At 34.5% G+C, this 23788-nt stretch overlaps 1 protein-coding gene across 10 annotated transcripts in view; it reads right to left on the minus strand.

Moving 5' to 3' along the window:
- Positions 1-2154: 2154 nt before the first annotated feature.
- CCSAP (centriole, cilia and spindle associated protein) overlaps positions 2155-23788 on the minus strand; it is a 38886-nt gene continuing 17252 nt past the window's right edge. For 9 of the 10 annotated variants that reach the window (XM_074223024.1, XM_074223023.1, XM_074223021.1 and 6 more), the window contains 2 exons: positions 19597-19874; positions 11426-15528 (listed from right to left, as the gene is read on the minus strand). In XM_074223024.1, coding sequence (XP_074079125.1) covers positions 15352-15528; positions 19597-19874 — 455 coding nt within the window. In that variant the 3' untranslated portion in view covers positions 11426-15351. Of the gene's footprint in view, positions 2801-11425; positions 15529-19596; positions 19875-23788 lie in introns of those variants that run through there. The other variant, XR_012475760.1, reaches the window with a different exon arrangement.

The raw sequence follows: 23788 nt of genomic DNA on the forward strand, positions 1-23788 counted from the left end.
ACTGCCTTGCAAAAACCAAAAAAAAAGTGGCAAATGAGGTACATAGAGGCTAATTGTCTTGCCTAGTATTAATTACACTGTTATGAGATTCTTAAAGTAAGATTATCTAATAGTTGAGGGGTGTCCAAGTCAGAAAAAGATCCCTACCAAGCGACATTGGCTTAGGAACATATAATACTATGGTGCAATTTCCATTTATTTTGTTAAATATTTACCAGTTATTCATAGCCAGCCATCTCATCCAATGCTTTCGTTCTATAGATGAGGAAATTGAGACTGACAAGGGAAATAACTTAGCCATTGTCCCCATCTCATATCTCTTCTCAGATAGATCCAAGTGTGACAACCATCTACTATCCTGCCTATGTCTTATCAGACAGAGTAGTATGTTACCTCTTCAAATCACTATAGTGAGAGTAAAATGGTCACTTTCCAACCCCATAGTTTGATGAAGTCTTTTTTCAGTTTTTTTCAATTGTTCTTTTCAGATTTGACCTGTATGCTATCATAATTGTTCTTTTACCTTTATGCCAATCTTGGCTGAAGAATCTTCATTGACTATTTTTTAACAAGTTTCTGACCCAATATGAAAGTATAAACAATTCCTCTTTCTAAATCACTGTTACTTTGGTTATTTCTTATTATTATTTTAAAGTGGAAGTTTATGGATAGATCTCAACTGAATTTATTTTAAATTTTGAATAATCTAAATCATCTTAGGGGTTTTAAAATATCTTGTTTCAAAATTATCTCTAATTGAGATGCCTAAGCTTTCTTAGGGAGCTGTGAAATTATCTGCTTAAAAAAAGATTGCTCTTAAAAGAATTTTAAGAATGATTTATTAACCAGTTTTGCACATCAGAATTGATATATAAACCATTTGTCAAAAATATATATTTGTGTGTGTATGTATGTATATATACACCTATATACATATACATACATATACATTTGTGTGTGTGTGTGTGTGTGTGTGTGTGGTCCTAAATTTTAAAGCTATCCTCTGCTGAAGTTGTCTTGAGACAAATTTTTATTTTGTAAAGGTATTTACTTATAACTGTTGTGGACCATTTTTCCAGTTAATAGGGACAGATTTTTATATCTATACAAACTCATTCCTGTCTTAGCCAGCTGTATTTAATGTATTAATGTTGGCAACAACACTCTTGTATGATGTCTTGCCATTAAAATTACTGCAATGGACTGACCCATTCCTGTACTATTTTGTCACAGCTAGTTTAAGAAAAAAAATGGTAGGAGTTACATCATTTTGTTGCTTACTCTCTTTGCATGGGAGAAATGTATGCATTATAGTAAACTTTTTAAGAGCCTTTCCAACATCTCAAATGACTTTTTTCCTCCATATCAAATTTTATTCAAAGAATTATAAATCTAGAATTGGGAGCACCACTGAAGCCAAGCTCACTCATATTACAGATGAGGAAATGGAGGCCCAGGGAGGTTAAGTGACTTGCCCAAGTACCCAGTAAGCATCAGAGATGGAATTTGAACCCAGGTCCTTTGATTGCAAACCCCTGTTCTTTCCCCTATATCACAACTACTAACCATTTTAATTCTTTAATTAGCTTTAAATGTATTCATTTAGCAGCTTAGATTCCATTTTTAGACATACTACAGAACATTTAATGATAGAGAAAAAAGCAAACCTTTGTTATTTCGATCTTTTGGTGGGGGAGGGAGGCAATCTAACCACTAACTAAAGAACTCCAAGGGATTATAGAAGGGAGCCAGGGGCATCAAGAAAAGCTTCCAAACTGGGATAGCAACTGACATCTCCAAAATTGTGGCAGTCTGTAATCCTTTTACCCTTTCCAATGCCTCCTAGTACATGTACACACGCACACACACACACCAGTTTCCCTCTAAAGCAGAATAAGAGAATAATATTGGAGATGTCATCAGGAAGTTTGGGTCACAGGTCACAATGGCCTTAAAGTCATGAAAGGAGGAAGGAGTCCAATTACTTTTTACAGAGAGGCTCTCCTCTCACAGTTCTTTACTCATCATTACATTAAGTTCCCAAATTTTCTGGTACCCTTAAGAGTTTCAATAATTTTTTTCATGACACAAAAGCCAAAACAAAAACCTAACAGTTCTGTTTATTAGATAGTTAGGGCCAAACAATACATATTTATGTCCTAACAACTTAGTAGCTTTTTGGGGAAAAGATACACATAAAATGAAAGAAGTGTTTTATTTCATTCTTAACCACAATTATTAAGGGGATGTGTGTACCTTTTGGGCACTGCACAGTTTCTGAAACCTTAGGACATCACCATCTTAATTTTCTGTTCCATTTTGATTTTCACAAGGTACTTTTTTTTTTATCTACAGCAACCTCATTTAGCAAAGCCACAGCTTCACAAATGAGAAAGTTCAAGAAGCTAATGGCCTAGGCAAAAGTGCAAGAAAACAAACACATATCTAACATTTGAGAATGTGGTATGCATGATCTAATATTGAAGCTATGAATTACCTAGAGCCGGTAGTTCCATTCAGCTGCCAAGAATAATTTGGGAACTGAACACAAAACTTTTGCTAGGACACCTGGGTCTATCTTTTACTCCAAGCTTCAGGACAGTTTAGGTGTTTCACAGAGAGGGGTAGTTGAAGCTCCTTGGTTTTCCATTGGCAGGAAAGTGCTAAATTAATCAGGAAACAAGAGGTTCCAGACTGGAAGTTTCCAATCTTAAATGATCCAAATCTAGGAGGTTTCCAACAAAAGTATTAAGTTATAAAGGAGGATATTCATTTAACTTCTCAGCTTCAGCTTTCTCATCTGTAAAAGAGATAATAGCACCTCCATTAGTAGCTTTTTGTGAAAACCAAATAAAATAACATGGAAAGGCTCTTTGCAAACTTTAAAACACTACATAAATTCTAATCATCAAGATCAATATTGTTATTGTTAAAACAGGAAGAAGAAAAGTTGATGGGAGCGAAAGATTAAGACTTGAAACATAAGTTTTTCAAGACTATGACTTCAATCTTAAAGATAAATCTCAAGATTATTGATATATTCAATTAAATTTTAGCAATTCATAATAGGATTTGCAATAAACTTTTTAGCTAGGCATTTTATATAGTACATTTTTGCTTTCGTCATATGGGAAGAAAGTATGTTTTGAGCCTAGTAACTTAGCACAGCATGCCCTCACTCAAAGCCAGTTTGGTTGCTTTTCATGGTATTACCTTCTTGATGTTGAGGTCATCTTTGAGAATGAAGGATAAACATTAATGCAATTAAAAGGAGCATGTTTTTTGTAGAACAATATGTCATAGAACATTTTTTTCTCTTCAATTCTCATATGGCTCAAATTATTCCAGAGCAAGGATCAAATGTCTATGTATGATCTATTTTTCATGATACACTGTAAGAATATACATTTATAGCTATTATTGCCCTTTGTTCAGAAAGGCAATCTCAAATTTGCAGCCAACTGGAAAAATAATAAAGTTACCCTTCATTGCCAAATGTTACTGTATATGTTATAGTAAATTTAATAACCCTTCATTGCCAAATTGCCACCGTATATATGTATTATAGCAAATATGCCGATAATGCAACATTGTGATGGAAGTAATTCTGCAAAATGAATTATTTCAAAAGAGGTAATACCAAAGGGAGAAGGATGATTTATTGGGTACTCAAGCAAAATTCATGTTTGAAAAAAATCCATTTCAGTATCAGGGATACCGTTTCTGTAATAAAGTGTTCAGGGAGTTAATGAGGTTCTAGTGGAAAGGATAGTTTGTCTGAACTTCTCATCTCCAACACTTTTGAACACTCAATCATAAGTACTCCCTCTGTCTACGCTTTGCCATTTGAGGATCCCAAATAGCATACATAGGGGTGGCTTAGGTGGCAAAGTGGATACAGCACCGGCCCTTGAGTCGAGTACCTGAGTTCAAATTCAGCTTCACATACTTAATAAGTGCTTAGCTCTGTGACCTTCGGTAAAGTCAAGCCCATTGCCTAGCCAAAAAAAAAAAGTAGCACACATATTAAGATGAGAGGCAGCATATTGGATTGAAAGATCCAAATTAGAGAGTTTCAAATTTTGTTTTGGAAATATATTGGCTCATGTGACCCTGGGCAAGCCATTTTAACACTTGAGTGTCCCAAGTAATTCTCCAAGACTACTAGTAACAGAGTCATTGGATTCTGATCGGCATGAGAAATTCAGTCAGGTTCATTTGCTCATATAAGTAGTCAACAGAACTAGTTTCTCTGAATTCTGAGTCAGGATTAATAGATTTAGGGTTAAAAGGGATCATACAGTCCAACCCCTACTCTTGGAATGAAAAACCTAGACCCAGAGAAGTTGCCACTGGAACCTCCCCAAAAGAGGAACTTAAGAACTTGAAGGAACTTAAGAAATCAAGCAGATTTCAGGTGGGGTTTGATACATCGCTACATCCTTCCCTACCTCTTTCCCATGTCTCCTGCCAGCTTCTACAGGTTCTCTCTCCTGTCCTAACATTCCTCCCCTCTCCTCTTCTGGCATATGACCGTCTAGCAATGTTAAACAGCTCTTCTTGGAGATGGTATGTTCCAATGATATTTCCTAGTTGCATTTACATTAATAACATCCAAATAAGTTATGATAGCATTTGTCTGGATATTCTGTAGCACTCATTCTCTTTCAAAAAATGTTTACTATCTGTTGTGTGGTCCCCAATATAGATTATTTTTTAGAGCCTGAGATTTCATGGATCCATACAACAAAGAAGACTAGCTTAGAAATGGACTTAAAAGTATACAATGTCATTTAATGGGGCAACCTGTACAAATAAAGATAGGGGAAATCATTTTAATGAAAAAGTCCTTTGATTTCCATTTGGTTTATTTTTATGCCAATAACTTATCTTTCCTTGTGCATATCTTAACCTTATCAGATATTCTTTTTTGTACAACAAAACAGATAAACTGAATTTCCTGGACTAATATGAACTCCCAGAAAAATGGGAGGGGTAGGGGAAGCCAGTTATTCAGTCAACCTAGTTGTGAGAAAGCTTTCCTTAAAGACTTATTAGATAATATTCAAGACCAGAGTGATTATTGTGTGGTTTGAGTAGGGCAGGGCAGGTACACTGACCCATGGGAAGATTTTTTCAGTTAAATTATTTCAAACTAAAAAGGAGAATGTTAAACTTTCTGCATACATTCTGAGATCTACCTACATCTTGGATAATTGTTTAAATCAACATGATTGAATTGTATCCTCATATTCAAAGTCTACAGTGTTAGTAGGTAGCTAGGTGACACAGGAGGTAGAGCAGGGGAATACATAAGTTCAAACCTGGCCTTAAGACACTGTGTTCCCCTGGAATTCACTTAAAATTCTGCAAAATAAGCTAGAGAAGGAAATGGCAAATCATTCCAGTATTTTTGCCAAGAAAACCCCAGTTGGGTCATGAAGAGTCAGATACACCTGAAAACTGAACAACCCAGTAGGGAGGGCACCCAGATTTTCTAAATCAGCATCATCCCCAATATTTTTTGATTTGTATATGTTTTTTCAAAACAGAACTAATAGCTCTTAATATTTCTTATTTTTTAAAACTTCTTAGGGTCTGAATAAGAGCAAAAATTCATTTGACAGAAATTCTTCAGTATCCTTAAATAGTTGGTTCTCTGGAGTTTGTTCATGAATTACTAATCTTAATAAGTTGAGCCTATTCTGAGCATGATTAGCTAGAAATGAATAAAAAAAAGTGTTAATGTCTGTCATCGGTCAATATTATTTTATTTAGTATAATTAATTTTAAAGAAGCCCTGCAAACATGAGAAATAGTCATTGATTTTAGGAAGTGGTGCCTTATCCTCAACTTTGAGCATCCTTTAGGCAAGTCAATCCAAACATCATGGCTTGTGTGAAAATAGTAGAGCAGCATGGTTCTATAATTTTACTCAGGTAAAACTTTTCTAAAAGTCAAGGATCTATTCATATTGATAGACATAGATGAATTTCAGTTCATTCCCCCATTCAAATATATTTAGTGGAGGTGTTACACTGTCTTGGTTATGTGATACTTTAATGCTAAAAAACCTGTTTTCAGTCAATCATAAGTTTGATTGCTTTGGGTTCATAAATCAGGAGAGGGAAGATAAGAGGATAAAAGGGTTTAAGTGCTACTCAAGTATATGCATGAACAGCAGAGTCTCAGCAAGAATAAGGGGTTACAGGAGAGTGGAAGAGATGGCAGAATGAAGTAATGAAAGGGAGGAGCCTTAACCTAATAGGAGGAAGGAAGTCCCACTGAAAAGCACTCTGATAGGGCAGGTATAGGCCGCCTTTGGGAGATAAGATCTTCAAGATGGTTTTAATAGTTGTAGTCAAAAAAGGAAAGATGGTTTTCATTTTTAAGAGAAAATATAGGGGCAGCTAGGTGGGGCAGTAGATAAGAGCACTGGCCCCTGGAGTCAGGAGGACCTAAGTTCAAATCCAGCCTTAGACACTTAATAATTGCCTAGCTGTGTGACCTTGGGCAAGTTACTTAACCCCATTGCTTTAAATAAATTTTAAAAAAAAATTTTTTAAAGAAAATACAAATACTCAAATACGTCCCACCATACTGGCAATTTTTTGAAAGTGTGATTGGAAAGAAAGTTGGGACAGAGAGAGAAAAGGAAAGTGGAGAGAGCTCCACAAGAGTAAGTTAGGAAGTTAAGCCACTACAGACTGAGACTCTGAGACCAGGACTATTCTTGATAATCTTGAGAGAGAATAAAACAGTTGCACTTAATTCTTAACTGAAGTTTGAAGATATTACTCCTATATCATTTTCCCTATTTAATGGTTTCTAATATTGGATTATGTTTTTAAAAAGTAATTAATCATAAGTGTCTTTTCAGGCATGTTTATATATTATGTGCAGGAGGAGGGCAGTGGTAGTAGATACAATAAGATTAGGATAGAGGGAAAAAAAATCCTAAAAAAAAAAATTAGGATAGAGGGTTGAAACTCAATCCAGAGTAATTGGAATTTTCCCTGACTTTGAGCTATGGTTGTGAGATCTCCTACCCATCCACTTACATCTTCTTTTAGCAAAGCTAAATATCCTCTGTTCATGGCAGAGGCCCCTCACCATCTTGACTATTCTTTTCTGGGAAATCTACATTCATATCCTTCCTTAGAAATTTACTGAGTGACAAAGGATGTCATTTATGCCTCAGTTTCCTCATATGGTGAAAAGAAAGGCTTCATATACACCAAAATATGTATAGCACCAATTTTTTTTTTTGTAGCAAAGAATGGGAAACAAGGGTAGCCATGGATTGGGAAATGGCTAAACAAATTATGTTACATTAATGGAATTCAATATTACAGTGAAACAAAGAATATGATGTATAGAAAAGCATAGAAATAGTTAAAATGAACTGATGCAAAGTAAAGCAGAGCCAGAAAAACAATATGGCAATATAAAAGGAAGACACTACAAAAACAATTTAAATTGAACATTGTAAAATTAAAAAGAGCTTGTTCCCAGAAAAAGATACCCCCTTCCCCAAATCCCACTCTTTTGTAGAAAAATGGTTCATGGGTATGGAATTTTTCAAGGTATTTATTGGTTTTACTGACTTTTTTCTTTTTTTCCTTTTTTTTTAAAGAAAGATTTTATTTTGTATTTCACAATTTTTCCCCCTAATCTCGCTTCCCTCCCCCCACCCCAAGAAGACAGCCTATTAGTCTTTACATTGTTGCCATGGTATACATTGATCTAAGTTGAATATGATGAGAGAGAAATCATATCCTTAAGGAAGAAAAATAAAGTATAAGAGATAGCAAAATTGTAGAAGATAAGTTTTCTTTTAAAGGTAATAGTCTTTGGTCTTTGTTCAAACTTTGTTCAATTATTTTATAATTATTATATAATTATATTATTTTAGCCTTAGATTGAGATAATTTTGGATCTTGTTTTTCATTCAATGTATTAGCTATCCCAGCATTATGTAACTTATAAATGTGATAAGCATACCAACTATGTGTTTAACCAAATCAATTAAAATTTTGAAGAGCACAAGACCAACTACATATCACTAAAATCTACTGGAGACTTCTTCCAAGTTGACATCAAACTATTGATATCTTCTATTTATATCCTTCCATCCAACCAGTTCCAAACTCACTTAATCCTACACCTCTTCTTCACATTCCCAAGAATAAAATGTGTAGCAGATTGTATTAATGCTTCACCAAAAGTAGGTAAAAATTTGTAACATTCCATTACTAGTCTAGTAAGTTTTTAAATGAAAAAGGAAATTAATTTAGCCCATCATGACCTGTTCTTCATTCCTTTTTTCTTTGAATTTTACAATTTCACCCCCCCAATCTTTGCTTCCCTCCCCCGACCCCCCAGAGAAGGCAGTCTAATAGTCTTTACATTGTTTCCATGGTATATATTGATCTAAGTTGAATGTGTTGAGAGAGAAATCCACTTGGAGAAAATAAAATATTAGAGTTAGCAAAATTATTTAGGGTTTTTTTTTTCCAAGGCAATGGGGTTAAAGTGGCTTGCCCAAGACCACACAGCTAGGTAATTATTAAGTGTCTGAGGTCGGATTTGAACTCAGGTACTCCTGACTCCAGGGCCAGTGCTCTATCCACTGCGGGACCTAGCTGCCCCCATAAAGACACTTTAAAAAAAATTGAAGCTAATAGACTTTGATCTTTATTTAAACTCCACAGTTCTTTCTCTGGATACAGATGCTATTCTCCATTGCAATTAATCTAAAATTGTCCCTGATTATTTCATTGATGGAATGAGCAAGCCTATTAAGGTTGAACATCACCCCCATGTTACTGTTAGAGTGTACAATGTTCTTCTGATTCTGCTCATCTCGCTCAGTTCATGCAAATCCTTCCAGGCTTCCCTGAGGTCCATCCCTCCTGGTTTCTAAGAGAATAATAGTATTCCATAACCTACATATACCACAATTTGTTCAGCCATTCCCCAATTGATGGACATTCACTCTATTTCCAGTTCTTTGCCACCACAAACAAGGCTGCTATGAATACTTTTGTACAAGTGATGTTTTTACCCGTTTTCATGATCTCTTCAGAGTATAGACCCAGTGGTGGTATTGCTAGACCAATTTTTGTTGCCCTTTGGGCTTAATTCCAAATTGCTCTCCAGAAAAGTTGGATGAGTTCACAACTCCACAAACAATGTATTAGTGTCCCAGATTTCACACATCCCTTCCAACACTGATCACTGTCCCATCATAACCTGTTCTTGATGCAGTTTCATCTCCTCTTCCCAATCCATCACTTCACATTTTGATTGAAATAATCTTCCTAATGTAATATTACACTGATCCAGCCTCTCCTCTTCTCAAAAATCCTCGTCTGCTATATAAAATATCACCTATGCTCTATGGAAAATAGTGAAAGTATTCCACAATTTTACTCCAACTTGCCTTTTGTTCTACTCTTCTCCTTCAGTTACTCTGCTCCTACCAAATTCAGCTACCAGAGAACATTCATTCTTTTCTGTATTCTCCCTTCTGTGTGTCTGCTTATGTTCTCTCCTGAGCCTGAAAGAGGTTCCCTATGTACAACTCCACACCAATCTCTGCCTGTTAACAATATCCCATTTTCTAATTTAGGATGAAATTCAGGTGCTATGAGATTTCCATAAAAATCTTCTATTGGTCCGCTCTCCCTATGCTTAAAGTGGTTTCTCCCTTCTCCAATTTCTCATAGTATTTACTTTCTCTGGACATCCTACTTGCCATATTCCACCTTGTATCAGCTGTCTTAAACTCCTCATTGTATAACTCCTCTTGAGAACATAGTCTGTTTTGCTTGATGATTTTATGCATCCCCAGTATATATATATATATATATATATATATATATATATATATATATATATATATAATATATATCCCCAGTATATATATATATATAATATATATGACATTAAGATATATAATATATCTTAATGTCTTATAAATATACATTTTCTGCTTCATTACCTGTATTTAAAAATATGGTCCAAAATTTATTCATCTTTCTACATATCTTTCAACCAGCAATACTACTAGAAGGCCTATATCCCCAAAGTGATCAGAGGAAAAGGACTCATTGTACAAAAATATTTATAGTAGGATTTTTTTTGTATAGCAAAGAATTGGAAACTAAGGGGTTTTCAATTAAAGAGTGCCCATCAATTGGGAAATGAACAATTATGTATGTGAAGTAATAAAATACTATTGTGTCATAAGAAATGATAAAGAGGCAAGTTTCAGAAATACTGGGGAATACTTATATGCCCCATTACAGAGGGAAAGAGAACCAAGAGAACAATTTGTATAAAAATTACTACACTGTAAAAACAAGTTTAGAAGTCTTAAGAATTCTAATAACAGTGGCCAGCTGTGATTCCAGAAGACTAATAATGAAAAATGCTACTTCCAACCTGAGGAAGGTAATGGGACACTAAAGAGTGAAGAAAGAGGCGTGTATTTTTTAGACATGAACATTGTAGGAAGTTTCTGGGTTTGGGGGGGGGGGTGCCTGTTACTAAAGTTTTCCCTGTTCTCTTCTGCTCCTCCCCCCGCCAGTCGTGAGATTCAGTTTTTGTTAATTGGAAAAAAAGTTTTCATTTTTAAATGTATATAGTCAGGAAAAAGGGGGGGGAGAGAGAAAAGCAAATCAAAGAGAAATAATGAAATAAAAAAACACATGTATAACCCATGTATAATTAGCTCACATCTGAAGAGAAATAAATTATATTGACTAATCCTCTGTAAGGAACTCATGTAAAAAATTGGACAAAAATTGCCCTGAAGAAGGCATGGGTAGGTTGTATTGGTGTGAAGTCCAAAGTCTTTCCATATAGAAAATAGATTTGTAAAATCTTTCTACATAGTCTAATGAAGCCTTCAGAAACAAGTAGCCTTATTAAATACAGATTCAATTGGGGAGGGAAAGAATGAGAGACAGAAGACTAGTATAAAGTAGTCAAGGACTATGTTGTATAAAAAATAAGGCAACAATAAACAAAAGTTACCTTTAAAATTAAAAATTCTGATACTTTTTAATATCCAACTATTTGTATACCAACTCAAAATTAGTTTTCACAAAATTATTTCTTTACCTGTAGTATTAATTTTATTCACATTTGTACAAGTAAATACATTAGAGAAGTTAAAAACAATGCATACTATTCTCTTAGAAAAGTAAAACCTGAAATTCACATTGCCAGAACTTTGATTAGCCTAGCCTACATTTCTTAGAATTTAAAGTGAATAGAGTGCATATATATATATATATACATATATATATATATATATATATATGTATATATATATATATATATATGTATATATATATATATATATATATATATATATATATATATATATATACATATATATATATATTTCAACACGGGAAAATTTTCCCCAACCCTGGTTTTGTTTGGTTCATTAAAAGACTACATTCAATGCATGATCTACTGAAGTTGAAGTGGGGAAATTATGCTCAGAAATATCCTTTGAGTACCCTTAAAATAGCTAAGAGCTTTATCACTATTACCAATAATAAAATTATCATTCAAAAGACCTCATGTTAAGTAAGTATAAACATTTTTTTTCTTTCCTAGAAAGAACATTTCATTTCCTGAACAAGTTCCAAGCTGTATGGATTATAGAAAAATAATCATTTGGAATCTAGAATTACCACATTCCTCTGAAGTGTTAAGGGGGTCATGGCTGGTCTTAAATCTAGACAGAATTCTTGTATATGGTTTAATATTGAGCACAGTCATACAATTAAATGTCCTATCATCCTTTGGCATTTTTAAAACAATAGCAAAGCAATTTTCAAAAGCACAAGTTTGAAAGAAGCATGCTAATTTCTTTTACACAATTTTTCTGGTACCAGAGACAAATGGTAACAAAATCTGTCTACAGGTCATATTAGATTGATAAGTTTGATACCAAGCAAACTAGAAATTTAAGCTTTGTAAGTACTTATATCACTGTTATTTTAAATCTAATGAAATGCAAAATTCTTATTTTTCACTGAATCAACTAAACAAAACATTCACTTCTGGCATGTACTTTGTGACTCTTTTGTTTGCCCCTTAACATTTGGGGTGCTCATAAATATGACTATCACGACACTTCACTAGGAATTTGTTCCCAGCTCTCCAAGAGTTTGAATTGTTACAGCTTAGAAATTGGGGAAAATAATATAACAATACTTACTTTGTAAATAAAATTTTGCAGGATTTTCTTTCAGACACTTATAATTTGCAATAATCATGCCATTACTCTGAACCTTTCTTTGATATGATTTAGTTTCCCAAGACAGAAAAGTCGCCCCAAGTAAGGCACACTACTACTACTACTACTATAATCTCCCTCCAGTTTTAGCAACTGATTTTGGATCAAACCCAAGCACATATAACCTAAGCAGATTCAATACAGATCATCCTGAGTCTTCAAATAAGTTAAAGACTATTTGAGTCTTCTATTCATTTTTTTCAATAAGCCATCTTTTCATTAAGATAAGAGCATCAGATTTCATATATTTTATTAACACACTGGACAAGAAAAACAACAAATCAATAGGAAAAATAGTACAGAAATATTTCTAGAAAGAGAAGGGCTAGAAGCACAACCTTATAAATGATAAGTTTTTCACTGTTTTAATCCCTTACTGTGTTTTTGTTTTAAATAAATGTTAAGGGATATGGAGAAAAGGGGGAAAAGTCACTTATTTACACAAACAGCTGCCCTTACTTTCAAAATTCTATTACTACTTTAAAAGTGAGGGAAAAAGGACCTTGGGCAAAAGGAAAGTCATATACTAATTGCAAAATATTTTAACTAAGATATTAAAGCTAAAATTGGGGAAGGAAAAATCTCATATCCACATTTCAACAGTTAGATGCCTTTTCATTCTAGATATTAAAAGATCACATTCTCAGTCTAAAACTTCTTCCATATGAAATTAATTTATACTACCTGATTTCCTAATAAGTTATCACAGAGAACTTATAACTGCATTATGAGAAATTATATTTTGTTTATAAGAAATGAATCGAAGGATCACAGAATTTTTTACAATCTTAGGAAGTTTCATGAGTTGTAATCTAATGAAAGGAGGGTTGAATCAGTATCCTCCCACACCCCTAAAAAATTAACAAGATTATTATAGTTAACTTTTAAAGAAATCAATGTAAGTTATCAGTACATATCAAAAATAGGATTAAAATTTTATTTATTATACTTCTGGTTGTTTTTAACAAAATCATTTTGATTATTTTTAGCTTTCAGCTTTCTGTGGGCTTGTCTGGATTTTCAGTAGTAATTTATATGCAAGTCAATTTCCTAAACTAAAAAAGGACTGACTTTTCAAAAATATTGAATTAAAAATGATTTTAAGGCTATTTATAGATATTTAAATCCTATATTACACAGTACTACTCTCTGATTGTCAGCTGCAATTAAAAAGTTGAAGTTTAAATTCTAAATCCAATCAGGTGAGAATTTGTTTGAAAACACTGATTTTTATATCCATTTATACAACTACCACTTTTGTGCCACATTCATTTGGATACCTGGTACTTCCAGTTTCTGTAGCATAATAAACTAATGATGACTTTAAAAGAATTATCACGAGAAGTGCTGTCATGCATTGGTGATTTAGTTTTGGTGAAACTATATGGAAAAAAAATTTCATTTAACTCCTATCACGGTTCAATGACTAGCACAGCTCTCTGAATAAAAACAAACCTCAAAACCATATTATAGTCAAGAATCACACTTAAATAGAAAGGCTATTACTATTCAGAAATCAGTTTACAAAGTTTTAATATATTTACAGCTAAAGTAGAATATATTTAAAGACCAGATGAGGATGGGGAAAAAATAGAATGAAGGGTGGAGCTATATATATATATCTATATATAGATATAGATATATGTACTAAAGTTGTTTCAACTATTCCATTGATTGAGAATAAAAGATTGGGAATGTTTAGTCTCACATCTAAAAGCACCTGTTATGATAACACATAATTTTTGTTACTGTGGCTGCTAGAGCTACATATGCAAATTTTCCTTTTCCCTTTAAGGATCTTTAGAATCAGATCTCACAATCATCCTTAACAAATGGAGAAATAAGCCATGTCCAAACTCAGCTGGAAGCTATAAAGATATTTTGGAACTTGAGATAATTCATTTATATATAAGCAGGAAAACAAATCCTCATTTCTGAAATGAGACAGAGGACACAGGTCCTGCCATAACAGTATCAAATAAGAAAGGCCAGTGAATTAGTAAGTCTGAGGAACACTGCATAAAGCCAAGGTTTGCTTATTGGTGAATTCTGGAAAGGAAAGCAAATGCAAGTGGAAATGAGGCTATACTCCTGATGTCCTGACATAATTTCTATAAGATATCCATTCCTGATAAGTCCCAGAACTTCAGTTCTCACAAATTTATTCTAAGTTTGAGTAAAAATTCTAAAAAATCCACTGAAGCCTTTTTTTTTTTAGTCTTAAAAAGCCATCTGGTACACAAGGGACAAAAATAGGTGATTTAAAAAGGGCTAAGTCCTAAGTCACTAGGGGTGTGCTTTGAGAGAAAACTTGCGACAGTCTTTGACTCAAAGAAACTTCAGTCTTACCCTAAAATATTTATTGCATGGATATCTCTCAATTGAAATATATTTGAATTATTAAATGGTAACTGCTGAGACCAACTGGGAGAAAAAGTGAAATTCAATCCTAGAAAAATTTTAAATGTTACTGTCTGTATGAAATGGTAAATGAACTGATACAGAAATGGGATAAATTTAACTTTTACTAGAACTTGTCTCACAAGTTGGTAGGGATGAGAAGAGCAGCTATCAAACATAACTGCTCTTTTGCTATTAATTCTTCCACTTGGTAAAATTTCATAATTGAAAATTAGTTTGTGTTAGGTGCAAAATGGAACCATTTTACTTTCTATACAGTTTGCTGGTGTTCAGGAGAGAAAGAGAATGGGCCCTTTCTACAATTAGGAAATACGGATTGCTAAGCATCTTCTAAAACTTGTCACTTAAAAACCATTTGATGTCATTTTCTCCAAAGATTAAGATGCTTCAAAAACTCAATAATACCAAAGATTTAGGGAATGATCATCATGAATAACTTCAAATGTCTATGGCTTCAGCTATCTGCCCTACTACAGAGGTAGGTTACCAGAATCCATTAAAAAAAGCACTCTTTTGGGAACCCCCAAGAAAATCTTACATAATCATTTGGTTTCCTGAACCAATGTCCTGCTACTTTTAGGGAGATTATCTGGCACATTTTTCTTTCATCAAGCTCGTGCTGAGTAACATCTCATGTACTCTGTCATCCATGGATTATCTGCAGAGGAAGGCTTGATCCTTCTGGGTTTCTGCACATCTACAGAATAGGCTCTTTGTCTCTGAATAACCAGTTTCCTTTTTTCCACTTGTCTTCTATTCTTGGCTCGTAATGCTGATTCATGAATCTGAAGGTTAAAAAAATTAAGTATCATAAATCAAATTGTCTTGGCTTTGACAAGATACTATTTTAGTCAAGAGGTTTTCCCCCCTTGAATCCAGTCTGCTGATTCATGAAATAGAACAAAGTCAAATAAGGATTAATATGTATCTAACAAATGGAAGGAGAAGCATCATGAGATAGTGGACAGTCCTGACTTTGAAACATACTAGTTATAATAGCAGTGGACAAAGAATTCACTTAACCTCTTGTCTCAGGGTCACCAAACTATTTTAAGATTGAAGAAATGTTGGTCTGCATCAGTGGAGGGAGTTCCTATGCCAAAAATACTCCACATTAAAGAAGTCATGGGTCTAAACCAAACAAGAAAACAAAAAATAGTTAATAAATTAATGAAATAAATTAGGGAGGCATCAACAACAACAACAACAAAAAAAAAAAAAGACTGTCTGAGAGTCACAAAGACCTGAGGTTCAAGCATAGCCTCTGACATATATTGACTGTAGAGCATTAGGCAATTCACTTAACCTTCTTCCCCATGCTCCAGAAAGTTCTCTAAGATTGAGTTGCAAAGGAGGTGTGCCTATCTGCTTTGGTAGATGGAGTGCCTTATCAACAGCTCCCTTTATTCATAAAATTAGAGGTCCAGTCCAAAAAAAACAAAGACTTTTTATTTTCACAGACCCAGGTTTGTAAATACAACTAAAAACTAAAATTGGTGAACTTGTGACAGATTTGCTAGCATTTATCATGTCCATTTGTCTGTCTGACAATGAATTCAGAGAATTTCAGAACAGAAGGAATCCTAGTTCATGATTCATGAAGCACATAGGGACTTTTTTTTTAGGTTTTTGCAAGGCAAACGGGGTTAAGTGGCTTGCCCAAGGCCACCCCTAGCTGCCCCACATAGGGACTTTAATAGCTAGAAAGAACATGCAAATTTGAAGAAAACAGAACCAAGATAACACTATGCAATGACTACTATAATGTAAAGGGAAACAGCAATAAAAGACATAATTCAGATAATAAAAACTCACCCTTATCTAATATCTACTCTTTGCCAGGCATCTTGATAAATGCTTTGTAATTATCTTATTTGGATCCTCACAACCTTGGGAGATAGGTGCTAATATTATATTACCCCCCATTTTATATGAGAACCCTGAGGAAAACAAGTTAAGGGACTTCAGCTTGTACATGTCTGAGGTCAGGTTTGACTTCAGGTCTTCCTGTCTCTAGGTCATGTGCTCTCTCTATTGAACTAGTCTTTGATTCCAGAAGACTATTAATGAAACCTCCCTCCCTCCTCTCAACAAAGGTGATGGACTCCAGGTATGGAATCCAGCGTATAAGCACTCTCAGATATCACTTATAGGTTAGTTTGCTTTGCTTGCTTTTTTTTTTTTTAACAATGAGAAAGGGTTCTATGTAAGGTTATCAGGAATTTATCCATTATGGATAAAATTTTAAAAAAGAGAGAAAGAAATCTGTTTCATAGACTCTTTATTGCAGAAACCAATGCAGGAAGATTATGATACATCTTAGCCTGTGTTCCCTTTGGATCATATATTTATAGCTAATAGGAGCCAGAGAGACACCATTTAGTCCAACTCTCTCACTCCTAGGAGAAACTTGGGCCTTCCCATGGAGGTAACTTGGACTAGGGCAGGAATAGTCAAGAGCCAGTAACTCTGACTCCAAAGCCAGGGCTTTTCTCCACTATAGCATGCTGCCTTTCAGGGAGGAGTGTTCCATAATTTCATTTTCTAACTCATTCTAGTATACATAACAAATTCTGAAACTAGATGAATTAAGAAATCTATTCTAGGGGCAGCTAGGTGGCACAGCAGATAAAGCACTAGCCCTGGAGTCAAGAGGACCCAAGTTCAACTCTGGCCTCAGACACTCGATATGTAATATCTGTGTGATCTTGGGTGAGTCACTTAACCCATTACCTCACAAAAAAACAAAAAAAAATCTATTCTGGTTAAATATGACCTGGAATTAATGCTTCTCAAAATGTAGTATCAATTCATTTTATATTTTTTACCTCTCTGATGCCTTGGTTTGTACTTAGGGTAAAGACTAGTTTGAAATGAAGCTTTTCTGAGGTCAGTGAAACTGGCATAGCTTTTATTCATTTTCTGACTGTTGTGACCCCATTAGCAAAGATACTAGAGTGATTTCCTTCTTCAGTTCATTTTACAAATGAGAAAATTGAGGCTGACAAGGTTAAGTGACTTGTTCAAGGTCAAAAAACTAAGATCTGAATGTGAATTCAGGAAGATAAATCTTCCTGACTCCCAGACAGGACACTAAAACTGTTCACATAGCTATATTGGGTTAGAAAAAGTATAAAGGTATATGTACATATATTATGGAGAGAGCAGGGAAAAGAAGTCAGAACCCAGGGGGAGGGAGGTAATAGGGCACAAGGAAGTTTTAAGTTGGGAAGTGAAGAGATATATTAGGATAGTTTTAGCTGGATAGGTTAGATGAAGAAAGGAGAAGGTGAGATTAGTGTCAGTCTTCCCACGGTGCTGAATAATGCCCAAGTATGATAGCTCACTCAGAGTAAAAATAAATAAATCATACCATTTCCTGGACCACTAAGCATTAGAAAATAAGTTGCTATTTCCTTGAATAAATCTTTTACATTGCTGGGCTAAAATTTGGAATATGATTTTCTTTCTATTTACAGAATTATGTGACTTCATTTTTCTTGATCCCCTCTGAAAGAAGTTTTCTTCCACGATTTCTGCTACCCCTTAAGGGTTAAAGTCAATATGAAATTAATTTATTGAATTCCTGCAGCCCGATGTAAAGGAAGCTGAGTTTTAAGCTCTCTTCCCAAGTGTCTGCATGTAGTTTAGTGAGAATAGTATTAAATATATTCTTCTGTAACAATATATACAATCTTTGCATCAGACAGTACATGAAACCATGAATGGGCGCAGCTAGGTAGAGCAGTAGAAAGAGCACCAGCCCTGAAGTCAAATCCAGCCTCAGACACTTAATAATTACCTAACTATGTGACTTTGGTCACATTGCCTTGCAAAAACCAAGAAAGAAAGAAAGAGAGAGAGGGAGAGAAGAAAGGAAGGTAAGCAAGAAAGCAAGAAAGCAAGAAAGCAAGCAAGCAAGCAAGCAAGAAACAAACAAACAAACAAACAAACAAACAAACAAACCATGAGTGGCATCACAGAGTGTGTGTGTGTGTGTGTGTGTGTGTGTGTATGTGTGTATTATAAATATATAAAGATATTTTTAACTCTGGATTTGCCTCTGACTGGCTTAGTCCCAAGATCTAGATACATTTGGCCTTTTATTGGAATTGCTCCTGGAACCTATTCATGCTTAGGAGATTTGTGGCCTACCTCTGGACTATCTACATTCAGCAAGGAGTATAAAATCAAAAGCAAAGAATCTCACTTTTCTCTGCTCTGGAGTCAACATTGCTTTTGTGTACTCATTCCAATTTGTTTGTCCTTTCTTGCTTATGCTATTACAGATTCTAATTGACCTTCCTACCTGGAATCTATTATCTGTTGTTTTTTTTATTTTTCCTGATCCTAAAGAATCTCTTCTTTCTTGATTTTATGATATTATTTATTGCATCTTTGTATCGGGAAAAGGGAAGAAATAATGTGGTAGAGCAGAAAGAAAATGAACTTGAAATCAGGAAACCTAAGCTTGAATCCCAACTTATTAGCTTCTGTTATCTATGGGCAAGTCTTATTTCTTGGAAGCCTCAGTTTCCTCACCTCTAAAGTAGGGGAAAATAATTCTTGTTAAACCTAAACCCACAAAATTGTTAGTAAGAAATCACAACCCTAAAGCACTCCATACATTGGAATTATGAATTGACCTCTTGACTGTGATCTTATATACATACATCCTTTGGAGTCCTGGACTTTGCTAGTCTGCCTCATCCAGCTGCATCCCAAAAGCCAGAAAGATTTATGTGGGAATGTTCCAAATGGTGGATGGAAAGCAGCACTTTGTGGTACGTGTTGTCAGCCCATCCCTACTCTACAGGAGGTGAAAAGGGGTCTCAGCACCCAAGGGCACTCACCTGATGTGCTGAAGCGGAAGCACATACATTATGTGTCTTCTGGCTCCCAGTATCTGTCTGTTTTTCTCCCCAGCCATACAGAGCAAATGGATGTTTGATCTCTTTTGTTTTACTTGGTCTTTGAGGACTTTTAGCTGGTTTCTTTTCTGCTTTAGTAAGCAAGGCACGTTGGCAAGGATGCTCGGTGGACTCTAATAGCTTTTCATTCACTTCTGTCTGTTGTTCTTTTACTTTCTTCCGCTGTTTACTTTTTTCTTGTATTTCTTTCCCAGGTGTTTCTTTAAAAAGAAAAAAACCATATAATTATGGATCAAAAGAAAAATAATAATAACAATAATAATAATTTGTATAAGGCCTACTATGTGTCAGGCCCTCTGTTAGGCAACTTTCAATCCTGCAAGGTCAGTGCTATAATGATCCCACTTTACTGTTGAAGAAATTGAGGTAAACAAGTGACTTGCCCAACAACATACATTTAGTAGAAATATCTGAGGCTCAATTAGATGTTAGTTGATCTTCCTGATTGCAGACATAGCACTCTTTTCACTGTGCTAGCTGATTACATATAAATTTATATGTTTGATGAAAAAATAAAGGCACCATTGACTTAGCAAGTAGCTATTTAAGTTAACTTTAGCTAGATTCATACCTTCTCTCAGAAATACACTACACTACTAGCAAAGTGAGAAGAACCAAGAGTCACATACAATTACATTAAAAAGAAAAGTAATTTTCAAAGATTTTAGAGCTCTGATTGATAAAAGACAAATCATAATTCTAGAGAACTAAAGACAGAGCACAATATCCATCTTCTAATAAATAAATGACAGACTCAAAATACAAAATAATGAGATTTGCATTTTTTGGACATGACCAATGAAAGAATAAGTTCCACTTGACTAAACATACTTGTTATGAGTGTTTTCATTTTCTTTTTTTTATTCATTAAAGGAGAGGAGAATATAGGAGAGAAAATAAATGTGGATTTATCTCACTTTTTAAAAGAAAAAAACTTGAAGATTGTACTAAAATAAAATACAAATAGAAATAAAATAGAATATAAACTGGATGTTTTAAGTATTAATCTCTCTGCATTAAATGCAAGAATGTATTGTTGAATGAGAACTGGACTCCCAAATCCTGAAAATGAAATCAACTTCAACAACTAAAACAAGCATTTTTTAAAAATTATGTTATCAACTGCTTATGCAAGAGAGTTTAGAAGAGATACAAAGACAAACAAGACAGTCTCTGTCCTCATGGTACTCACAATCTAGTAGGGAGTTGGTCACATACACAAATAAAAAAAACAAGACATAAAGCAGATAAAGACAGGTTGAAAATCAAGTTTGAAGTTCAAGGAGGGGGAGAAGAAAGAGTAGAAATTAGGGATCAAATAATTTCTAGAGGAAACAATATGTCTTCTGGGTCCTAGAAGGAGGATAGGATTTCAACAAACAGATGAGAGCACAATGCAGACTTAGGGGACATGGTCAAGGAAGAGAATGGATGACACAAACCTAATTTGACTGGAGCATATGTATTGGGGAGACATAATCTGAAATAACACTAGAATAATATATAGCACAATCATGGAGAACTTTGAATACCAGGCTTTAAGGCAATGAGTTACCTAAAAGTTTTAAGCAGAGGGGACATGATCAAATCTTATATGAAGCATGAATTGGAAGTGAGAGGAGAGGCAATGACCTGTTGGAAGACTACTGAAAGCTTAAGGTGGTTATGAGGGTCTGACTCAAGGTAGTAACAGAAAAAAAGAATAAGAAAGATATGGTAGAATTAGAAATATGATTGGGGAAAAGTTTAAAGAGGAGAAAAATCTATATTCAATGTGTTTAACATGGAAGCCCAGCTGAATGATGGTACCCAAGATAGAAAAGGGAAATCTCAGCCCTGCACATAACAATAATAGCTCACATTTAGTAAGTAGATGGTACATCACAGTTTCCTCATCTTGCAAATGAAGAAACTGGAGCTTAGAACAAGTTTCTGGGACCAGTCTCCCAAAGAATTCATTATCAGGGCTTCGGACTTCAAGTCCAGTGTTACTGCTATTGAAGCAGTCCACTAATACTCCCTTGCAAATATAAATAAAACAAAACAAAAACAGTAATTATTCTGCATGATTAACACATGTACTACCTTAATGCCTTATTTCAGAGAAAATTTTTATACCTACCTAGCATCTTAAAATAGTCAAAATAAACTGACTTGCTGTATCAATCCTCTTCCTGGAAGCCTCCTGAATGAAATTTACCCAGGTTTGCTTAGTTTCACAACTATTCATATCATAATAATGGGTGCATTTTCATGGTTACTACCTCAGCTAACCAGTTGTGAATTCCCAAAATAAAGGTACTGGGGTTGAAACTTTATCCCATATCTAAATGCCAGTAAAGCTATACAACAGAGCATTATTTTTTCCAATAGATGAATTATGAAGGATTGGGTCCATGATCTATACAAATGAGTATTCAGTCTCTTAACAGTGGTATAAGGGGACAGCCTTTATAGATATCCATTCCCACTGCAAATCGGCATAGTTGAGATCTTAAGCTCTTTTCACCTAGATGCCTAGAATTGTCTCCTAAATGGCCTTCCATCCTAGAATCCTCCATATGAGCTTGGGAAATCTTCCTAATGCACTATTATCTCCTTACTCCTCTATTTAAACATCTTCAGTGACTCCCCCTTGTGCCTACCATATTAAGTATTAATTCCATATTTGGTTTAAACTACTGATCCTGGTAATTCAAAGTCCTCCCCAAGATGACTCGCATCTACCTAATACAGCCTTATCTCAAATTTAACTGCATCTTCTACCTTCTTTCTGCTATTGCTCACATCATTTTTTGTTTGAAATAAGACTCCCCTTTGCTATCTTTTTTAAAAAATCCCTCCCTTCACAGGTGCCACTTTCCCTATGAAACCTTGGAAAACACCTGTATTCAAAACGAAAGCAATTCATCCTTTCAATTAAAGCATTTTCCCCAACTCTCATTTGCATTCTAACCTGTATTCACAACTGGTGTACATGCTCCTGGAATACATACATATTCTACACAAAGATTTATTTTGAAATATTGTGTTCCCAACAACTACCTTAACCACAGTAAGCACGTAAATTTTTAATCTTAGAAATTTTCATTTGCAAGATAATAAAACATGTTTATCTGCTGGTCGATTCTAATAGGAACATAAAATTTTAGAGTATGAGATTCAGTTCCAACACTAAAAATCTAAAGGGGGAAAGTTCTGTATTCAGTTCTGAGCAACCCATACATTTTCTTTTGGAATGAGAACAGAAAAAAAACTAGAGAATTTGTAGATACAATTTGCACATGAGAAATTTTTTCTCAATATTTAACAATTGTTATAAATCAATTATTTTGTTAAGAACAGCCAGACAAATAATAAAATTATTCAATAACAAAGCAATAATAAAAATTATAATTTTAAAAGAGAAGATAATTTTCATATAAGTCTATTTTAAAAGGCAGGTGCAGCTAGGTGGCACAGTAGATAGAGCACTGGCCCTGGAATCAGGAGGACCTGAGTTCAAATCGAACCTTAGACACTTAGCTAATTACCTAGCTGTATGACTGTTGAGTAAATCCCTTAACTCTGTTGCCTTGCCCCCCCCCCGCAAAAAAAGCTATTTTAAAAGACAAATATTAAATATTTTATGATTCTGCTCTAAATAACTTGGCATTGTGGAAGACATGGGCAAAGACAAAAGTTGGTCATTCAAACATGAGTATTCCATATGAAATGATACTCTCCTTATTCCAAAAACTGAAAAGGGAAAAAACTCCCTAGATTCCATTACCCGTTTGCTATCATACTACATTCTCTTCTATCTCTTAGCTCAACTCCTTTAAAAAATTCATTACTTCCTCTCATCTCATTCTTCTAAACCCTCTGCAATCTTATTTTTGACCTCATCATTAAGCACTCTCCCAATCAGTGATCTCTTAATTACCCAATCTAAAGACTTCTCAATTAGCATTCTTTACTTCCCAGCAGCACTATCCCATACCATTGGCCAACCTGAATAGTGTCTTCTCTGTGTTTTCCCAGTATCTCTACTTCCAATTTTACTCCTTCCTTTCTGACTACTCATTCTCAAATCTTCTTTTCAGGATTATCATTCATGCCATACCCACTAATT

This window comes from Macrotis lagotis, chromosome 2 (genome assembly GCF_037893015.1).
Source record: "Macrotis lagotis isolate mMagLag1 chromosome 2, bilby.v1.9.chrom.fasta, whole genome shotgun sequence".
Lineage (NCBI taxonomy): Eukaryota > Metazoa > Chordata > Mammalia > Peramelemorphia > Peramelidae > Macrotis > Macrotis lagotis.